The 9,184-nt window shown below is 42.6% G+C and overlaps 1 protein-coding gene across 2 annotated transcripts in view; it reads left to right on the top strand.

Moving 5' to 3' along the window:
- kdr (kinase insert domain receptor (a type III receptor tyrosine kinase)) overlaps positions 1-8,809 on the top strand; it is a 23,195-nt gene extending 14,386 nt beyond the window's left edge. For both annotated transcript variants that reach the window (XM_032525949.1, XM_032525948.1), the window contains exons 17-30: positions 317-452; positions 1,238-1,342; positions 1,468-1,581; positions 1,906-1,994; positions 2,228-2,390; positions 2,514-2,605; positions 2,731-2,853; positions 2,945-3,056; positions 3,661-3,760; positions 3,846-3,951; positions 5,863-6,008; positions 6,107-6,191; positions 7,386-7,471; positions 8,076-8,809. In XM_032525949.1, the coding sequence (XP_032381840.1) occupies positions 317-452; positions 1,238-1,342; positions 1,468-1,581; positions 1,906-1,994; positions 2,228-2,390; positions 2,514-2,605; positions 2,731-2,853; positions 2,945-3,056; positions 3,661-3,760; positions 3,846-3,951; positions 5,863-6,008; positions 6,107-6,191; positions 7,386-7,471; positions 8,076-8,292 (1,674 nt within the window). In that variant the 3' untranslated portion in view covers positions 8,293-8,809. The remainder of the gene's footprint in view (positions 1-316; positions 453-1,237; positions 1,343-1,467; positions 1,582-1,905; positions 1,995-2,227; positions 2,391-2,513; positions 2,606-2,730; positions 2,854-2,944; positions 3,057-3,660; positions 3,761-3,845; positions 3,952-5,862; positions 6,009-6,106; positions 6,192-7,385; positions 7,472-8,075) is intronic.
- The last annotated feature ends 375 nt before the right edge of the window (positions 8,810-9,184 follow it).

Raw genomic sequence — 9,184 nt, 5'->3', positions numbered from 1 at the left:
CACACACACACATACACACACACACACACATACACACACACACACACACACAGCGGGGGTGTTTGACTGATTAGAAGTGACTGATCTGGCTCTCAGTGGCCACTCTTCTTTGTATGCAGGAAAAACAGGGCCACATCTCTGCTCCCCTAAGTCACGTAGACCCACAGCACTGGTTGGGCCCCTTTTGCTGGAAGGGCACCAGAGTCACTGGAAAACTGCTGTTTTCTTGCAGTTTTATTGTTGTGACAGGAAAGAGACATTAATGAACTCAGGCTTATTAAATCACACATAATCTCTCTCTCTCACACTGTTTCAGCCAAGTGGTGGGGATCTGAAAGAGGGCTACCTGTCCATGATCCTGGACTCAGAGGACATTCCCATGGACGAGCAGTGTGAAAGGCTCACTTATGATGCAAACAAATGGGAGTTCCCTCGGGATAGGCTGAAGCTGGGTGAGAATACCGTAGGCTGCAAGGGGGCATAGTGAGTAAAGAGACTTCAACTTGTGACGACAAATATCTGCTTTCCTGAAGTGTCATTGAGCAAGATGCCGAGCCCCTTACAAGTCCCAGCTCCGATTTAGATTTTCAGGTCTTAGGTCACAGTTCATGCTTGCGGATAGCTGGAAGCATAGCGATGTGCCGGTCTGTCAATCCACAACTTTGGCCCACACTAAAATATCTCAACAACCCTCAACAACATGCTAAACTAAGACGGTGAAAATGGAAAACCTGCTAAACATCAGTGTGTTAGTTTTGTAATCGTGATCTTAGCATACTGATGTTAGCTATTAGCATAAAGCATTGCTGTGCCTAAGAGCAGCCTTACAGAGCTGCTAGCGTGGTTGTAGACATGAGACTAAAGACAAAAAAAACCATGCTAATGTTTATCAGGTATAATGTTCTCCATGTTTGCCATCTTAATTTAGCGTGTAGCATGCTAACAATTGCCAATTGCCAGTAGCACAAACTACAGCTGAGGATGATTGGAATATAATAAATTTTGCAGGCCTCCACTTGAGGTGACATGAATTTATGTGCCAAATTTCACAATAATCCATTCTGTAGTTGATGAGACACTTCTTCAGCTAGCATGTCTATGAAGAAGCCCCTTTTATATAGTTAAGAGTTTAAAATAAATTTGAATGACTGAGTGTTATTACATCTGAGAAAACAAAATCGGCGCTAATGGTGTTATTTTAAAGAGTGTCTTCATGTCAAAATGTCCTGCATTTAAGGTGACCCACTGGGACGAGGAGCATTTGGTCAGGTGGTAGAAGCGGCCGCCTTTGGCATAGAGAAAGCAACCACGTGCACCACTGTTGCAGTCAAGATGCTTAAGGGTTAGTATTGTGTCCTCCCAGTCCCTTTCTCTCCACCAAAACACACATGCACACAGACAATCAGTAGGCCTACGCAGCATGAAAACCTCCAAACACACAGTTTAATGCATCCATCTGTGTTACAGAGGGAGCCACGTCGAGTGAGTACCGCGCACTGATGTCAGAGCTAAAAATTCTCATTCATATAGGACATCATCTCAACGTTGTCAACCTGCTGGGAGCCTGTACAAAGCCTGGAGGTGAGTCATACAAAGCACATACAGTAGCTGTATTGTAGCATAAAGACAGGCCTATTTACTTTGTCTCCTTTTGTGTCCTGACCATGCAATGTGTCCCGGCTGATTTTCTTCTTTATGAGGGCTGGTGATGGAACTTCACAAGCGTTCCCCTAACCTAATTATAGTTATCTGTGTCTACTTTGGGTGGCTAGTATTTATTTTCCTTTCTCTCTAATATACCTCACTCTTTAAATCAGCCTCTAGATGTCACCTGTGGTCCTGTAATGTAAGGTTATGAGGTGTCTTACTTTGATCCTTTAACCCCTTTGCTCTCTTTCTCCGCAGGGCCACTGATGGTGATTGTGGAGTACTGTAAACACGGAAACCTCTCCAGCTACCTGAAAAGCAAGCGCGGAGAGTACAGCCCTTACAAGGTAAAAGATAAGTAATCATCATGCAGCCAAGTAAACTGCAGTCAACCCTCTGATGTGGTTGCAGTCAGTCCAGACTGCTGCACACAGACACATAACTGACCACACACCATATACTGACCCACAGATTGCATCCAACATGGACAACACTGCAATACATACAAACTAAAACGTGCAACCCGAATAAAATAATCATCATGATTCTGACTCTTTTACATGACCCACGTGGTCAACAGAGGAAGCGGTTGAACAGCCAGAAGTGGGCATCTGCAGAGGAGGACGTGACCGAAGGGGATCTGGGTCTGGGGAAGTTCGCTCAGCTGGACATCTGCACAGGAACAGCTGTCTGCTCCACAGCTGGAGACAGGTCTTCAGGCAGCAACGTGGACATGCAGGAAGGTGGGGATAACAACTCTGAATGACACAGCTTTCACATTTGCACCAGTGCATTGCTTATTGTGGACACATGTAATGTTATTCAGCGTGTACATTTATGATTCGAAATGCATTGTGCGAATACAGAGAGCTCAGACGATGACCATCTGACCATGGAGGACCTGATATGCTACAGTTTCCAGGTGTCCAAAGGCATGGAGTTTCTCTCCTCCCGCAAGGTACAACTACAATTATTTAAAAATCTCTGTGTATGCATGTACGTACATGTAGATGTTTAAAGTTGTAGATAATAATCCCTCTTTGCGTGTGAATGTGAATTCCTCTGTTTCCTTTTGCTTCGTAGTGCATCCACAGAGATCTAGCAGCCAGAAACATCCTGCTTTCAGAGAACAATGTGGTGAAAATCTGCGACTTTGGCCTCGCTCGAGACGTCTACAAAGACCCTGACTATGTCCGCAAGGGAGATGTGAGTCCCCCACCGAAACTCAAGCATATGAAATCAATCCCACAATTAAGATCTGTGAAACAATGAAACTTATACCTACTTCTTGCCGCAGGCCCGACTCCCTCTAAAGTGGATGGCTCCTGAGACCATCTTCGATCGGGTGTACACCACACAGAGTGATGTTTGGTCCTTTGGGGTTCTTCTCTGGGAGATCTTTTCTCTGGGTAAGCCTAGCAGCGGTGGGATGTAACTAAGTACAAGTACTGTACTTAAGTACAAACTTCAGGTACTTGTACTTTAGTTGACTCTTTTCTTTTAATGCCACTTACTACTCCTCTGCATTTCAGGGAGAAATATCATACTTTTTTACTCCACTACATTCATCTTACAGCTCTAGTTACTTTACAATTTTGTTCCACACAAATCACATGTAGTTTTATAAAATGCTTTTTTTTAAATTATAAATTAAACTACCCAACAACACGTATGTATAAATCCAGCTGAAATCCTAAGCCGATTAAACACTTTTTTGATTTTTCCAGTTTCTAAAATGTGATAATTCAGCATTGAATACTTTAATTTTAGTACATTTCAGTACATTTCTTTATATTACTTACCTACCTTTACTTAAGTAACATTTTAAATTCAAGACTTTTACTTAACTTTCACAGAGAATATTGACAGTGTGGTATTAGTGTTTTTACTTGAGTAAAGTTAGGTTCTGAATACTTCTTCCACCACTGAAGCCTAGTAATCACCAATACACATGACATTAGACACCTAATGATCACTGTATTCGTGGATTGTCACCTGTTGTATCTCCTCTAGGGGCTTCTCCTTATCCGGGTGTTTGCATTGACGAGTTATTCTGCAGGAGGCTGAAGGAAGGCACCAGGATGAGACCCCCAGAATACGCCACCACTGACATGTGAGTGGTTAACATGATGCAGTTACACACAGTAGCGTAAGTCGCTCTGATGTCTTACCGTGATCCCATTTATTTGTGCTCATAGATACCAGACCATGTTGGACTGCTGGCTGGACCGGCCCACAGACAGGCCCACATTCGCGGAGCTGGTCGGACATCTGGGCAACCTGCTGCAGGCCAGCGCTCAACAGGTCTGTTTGGCTCAAAACATGTGTCCACTGTGTCCGTGACACACTTAAAACTCTCTAAAATATTGTCAGTCACATAGAAAAAAAAACAAAAGTTCTTTCAACATACAACAGTCATTGCGTAACCAATCGTACAGGATGCAGATGTAGCAGTTTCTGCACTGACATCACAGCCTCAGTAGTTCATAATGCAATTTTGATTAAAGGCACAGAAGTTTCCTTGGTAATATCTCTCAGTCCCAGTGTTTTACTATGCTATTGTTTGGCTGTCAGCGTTCCCTGTGTACAAGTTCACACCCATTCGTTGAGCACTGCCAAGGAATTCTAGGAAATTTAAGAAGGCATTAGCTGAAGTTGAAGTAGAAAAACACTAAAGTTGCGGGTCATGTTCATCCAGACTCATATAATATATGTAGTGAAGACTTTGAAGCATTTTAATCTAAAGGTATGAAGTGTATTTTTTGGTGAAATGTAGATGCTTCCCACACTCTTTAACCCAGCAGGACAGAAGATCTGGATTAATCAGCACAGTTTCATCGTTAGCGTTGCTAATTCATTATCTGGCCAAATGTCTCCCCTTCTGTTCCTGACTTATGAATAATGGCCAGAATATTGTCATACTGTGCAATTAACCTTTTGACCTTTTGGGTATAAAATGTCATCACTTTACATTTCATCCATTTAGACATTTGTGTGAAATGTTGACATCATTTGAAGAAACTCTCTCAAGGCGTTTCTGAGATATTCAAAAGAATGGGACAAACCTACGTACGGATGGGTACTACGAAGGGAAATATGCTGCAAAATTTGAGAGATTGCAGAACAAAGAATCTGAACTTCTATGTAAAATTATGCAATATGCAAATTTGCAGCAAACAACTTCAGATTTTTTGTTCAGCAAGTTCTCACATCGTATTCTACAAGCTCTCACTTTTTGTTCTGGTATTTACCTTCATAGATGGGTACGGACGGACGAACATCCTCAAAACATATTGCCTCCAACCATGGCGGTGGCTGGGTATTGTTAAAAGATATTCAATACCAGTACTGGTATTGATACCAATACCGTGACTTACGATACCAATTCAAAAACCCAAAATTAATTTACAACATTAGACGTTACGGCACATATCTTTGTATTTATTTTATCGGCTCCTACTACGTGAGCCGTCTGCGTGACGTGGAGTTTTTCCTGCGTGTGTCTGTGACGTGCAGCTTTAGACAGCCAATCACAAACAGTAGATCTTGGTAGAAGCATGCTGCGTGCCGATTGGCTCACTGACTCCGATGAGATTTATTGCTTAGGTATTGAAATTTTGGATTGAGTGACGAGGCATTCTGTCGATACTCAATACTTTAGAGGTAATTCGGGAGGTGAATTGATATATTACTGGAGTAATTATAAACATTATTGGAATAATTTTAAAAATTACTGGAATACATTTTACATACTGATTGACTGCTTTAATGTAAGTTTATATTTCAACTCGTGTGTGGATCTATTGATCCAGTATGTATTGTGGCAGTAGCTCAGTCCGTAGGGAGTTGGGAACCGGAGGGTTGCTGGTTCAAGTCCCAGTACGGACAATAGTACAGAGTGTGGATTGGCTCTTGATCAAGGCACCGTAGGCACCCCCATCCGCTCAGGGAGCTGCTCCAGCACTGGCAGCTCACTCCCTCTGACATCTCTCTCTGTGTGTGTGTGTGTGTGTGTGTGTGTGTGTGTGTGTGTGGTGTGTGGTGTGTGTGTGTGTGTGTGTGTGTGTGTGTGTGTGTGTGTGTGTGTGTGTGTGCAGGGATTTCTAACAAAAACAGATTGTAAATTGTAATTTCCCCACTGGGGATCAATAAACAGTATAAAATGAATTATAAAACTATTTGAGGTGATATCATCAGAGTACTTTTGGTCCCCAGGACGGGAAGGACTACATCCCTCTGACAGCAGGCAGCGAGGCAGAAGGATCTCCAGTGACCCCTGACCCCAGGAGCCCCTACAGCAGGCCGCAGAGTGGAGAAGTCCTGGAGGCTCAGCTGCACTACGACAAACCGCCGTCCCTCGGGTCAGCGTGAGGATCTCGCTCTCACTCGCCACTGTCACGTCTAAAAGTTAAAATACTCAGCTGTGAATCTTGTTGCGTAACGTCTCTCCTCTGTGCAGGCTGTCCCAGCAGAGTGAGCGGTGCAGTCAGCCCCTCAGCATCAAGATGTTTGAGGACATCCCGGTGGCTCGCAGCAGTGTCATGGTGGGTGTCTGGGACTCTGCACAATCACTTCAACAAACAAACACATATGTAGTCAGATTACTTACTACTATGAGAACTTAACAAAATATTTTCTTTACCCAAATATCCCTCTACATTTTTACAGTTAGTCTATATCCATGATGTTTCAAATTCTGGGATTGTTCCATTGCTGGAGGAAATTCTGCCGGATTTCACTCTTTTCAGACGGATTTGTTACCTTTCTCTTTCTTTGTGTTGGAATTCTAAACCCCGGTGGATTTCTGAGGACTATGGTTACCTGGTCCTCAGATCTCTGCAGGGTGAATCCAGACAGCTAGCTAGACTATCTGTCCAATCTGAGGACTATGGTTACCTGGTCCTCAGATCTCTGCAGGGTAAATCCAGACAGCTAGCTAGACTATTTGTCCAATCAGAGGACTATGGTTACCTGGTCCTCAGATCTCTGCAGGGTAAATCCAGACAGCTAGCTGGACTATCTGTCCAATCTGAGGACTATGGTTACCTGGTCCTCAGATCTCTGCAGGGTAAGTCCAGACAGCTAGCTAGACTATCTGTCCAATCTGAGGACTATAGTTACCTTGTCCTCAGATCTCTGCAGGGTAAGTCCAGACAGCTAGCTAGACTATCTGTCCAATCTGAGGACTATGGTTACCTGGTCCTTAGATCTCTGCAGGGTAAATCCAGACAGCTAGCTAGACTATCTGTCCAATCTGAGGACTATAGTTACCTGGTCCTCAGATCTCTGCAGGGTAAATCCAGACAGCTAGCTAGACTATCTGTCCAATCTGAGTTTTCTGTTACATGACTAAACCTACTCCTGAACGTACACACGTTCCGCCAAAACAACTTCCTTCCAGAGGATATTTTAACTGCATCCCGGAATTCTATGTGGACTAACCAGACCTTCCTCCGCAGCGCTGTTGAGGAAGGTCTGCCAATGCGAGACTACCATGGAGTTGAATCAGCCCTCTCTGACACAATAAATATGAATATGATGAAGCGGTTTTACTGATTTGTGCAGATGTATCTGATAAACTGGCAACTTAGTGTACAGTAAAAGACTCATTAGTGAGAATAATCACCGCAGCCCTACTTTACAAAGTAAAGGGGCAATTTAAGAATATAAAGGAGGTCCCATTGGTTCTATATGGCACTAACCACCAGTGTGTATTTCAATTGTTGCCACTTCTACAGGAGGGCCACACGGACAGCGGTATGGGCTTTTCACCAGAGGTGGTAAAGGGTTTGAATCAACAGCTGTCAACTACGCCCACCTTCAGGTGAGGGCTACACATCAGCATATCTGTTACTCACACATCTGTTTGGGACCCATGCAGTTCCTGATATGTTTTAGCTGCAGATCAAGTTTTTTAAATCAGGGTTTTAAATCTAAAATTTAAAAATCTAAATTGGATCTTAAAGGGTACAAAACAGATATAGAACACAATGAAGGAAAGGGAAAAAGCCAAAAAGCATAACATGAGCACTTTAAATAATTTTAAACTGTTATTTTAGTTTAATTTTCTTTATTTTCCCACGTCAATGTAACACTATAATGCTCATTGAATTTTATTTTTTTTGAAATACTGTGGTGTTTTAGTTCTTTCTGTCGTTAGTCCAAATTTGATTTGCTGTATTGTGACTACAAATGAGACCAACATGCAACGTAGTTTGCAGTCAATCTAGACGCCAGTCCCATGATGCCGAGGAGGTAAATCTGGGAATTGTTTCAGACAATGTTTCCAGACTCTGACATCTGACTTTAATTTGTTGTAGTCGTGATATAGGTGATATATCTTAATGGTCTTTAAAAGGTCTTAAAAAGTCTTGGTGAAACCCGTAGAAACCCCGTAAATATGTCCCCTTCCCGTTTTCTCTCCCCAGCCAGCTGCTGCGCTGTAAGAGTAAAGAATCCCTGGCCTCGGAGTCCTCCAATCAGACGAGCGGATACCAGTCGGGGTACCACTCTGACGACGCGGACACCCCGATCTACGCTAACGAGGAGATGATCATGAAGCACAAGATGCTGAAGAAGCCTCCGCTGCCCAAGACGCCTGACAAATTCAACATGGAGATCCGCTACAGCACGCCGCCCGTCTGACCCCAGCCACGCAACCCTGAGTCTTTTCACTGTACAGTCTCTTCCCCTTCCACAGCTATTACACTGACGAGCTGAGGTATTTTTACGAGCAATAACTTCATAAGTCAGCTGAAACTAAATGAAGGTTGTATGATAAGTTTGTAAGCGTAGCTCTCTTTTGGACAGCCGGAGGAATGCTTTCACGTTTCAGTCAAAAGTCTGGGGAGTCGAGATGCAACTGCACGCCTACTTCCTCTAATGCAGGAAATGACATCTGGGAGTTTTAGAAAATTGAATCTGCAAATTTTGTCATTTTTTTCCTTTCTTTTTTTGCATCCTCTACTTATTTTGTATTGTGTTGGCACAGTAAATGCCTGGTAAGGAGACGGCTCTCTCAGATGAATGTTTCTGTAGAGTCTCACGTGTACAGTTCCTTTTATATACATAACTTACAGTATTTTATTGAAAGTGTATAACTAAACCGGCAATAAATGTAACTAGTTTTATAAAATAAAAAATACTCACTCAGTTTAAGACAGCTTGTTTCCTCTTTCTTTCGTATTTTTCTTATCTTTATAAAATAAAGACTTATGTCTTTATTGATTTTTCTTTTGCACTCATAAGATCCCAGGCCACAACAAAGTTTCTCACCTAACGTCTGTTGTACTATAAGAGCTAAACAGAAAAAAAAAAGTAAAAGCAAAAATATATCAAAGTATCATGTCTACAGAACAATGGTCTTGTTTCCTCTTGTATTTGAGAGTGTCTGTATATTTCTGTTCACTTCTTACATGATAACACATGAGTGTGCGTGTCGTTTTTTTTGCATCATACACCTCATTTCCTTTCTCCGGGTCTAACGCAAAGAAAACAGAACTTTCTCAGCCTTGGTAATTGTCTGTGTGTGTGTGTG

The sequence above is a fragment of the Etheostoma spectabile genome, chromosome 9, assembly GCF_008692095.1.
Source record: "Etheostoma spectabile isolate EspeVRDwgs_2016 chromosome 9, UIUC_Espe_1.0, whole genome shotgun sequence".
Taxonomy (NCBI): Eukaryota; Metazoa; Chordata; class Actinopteri; order Perciformes; family Percidae; genus Etheostoma; species Etheostoma spectabile.
The sequence above is the reverse complement of the archived record's forward strand: the minus strand, read 5'-3'. Positions and strand labels throughout refer to the sequence as shown.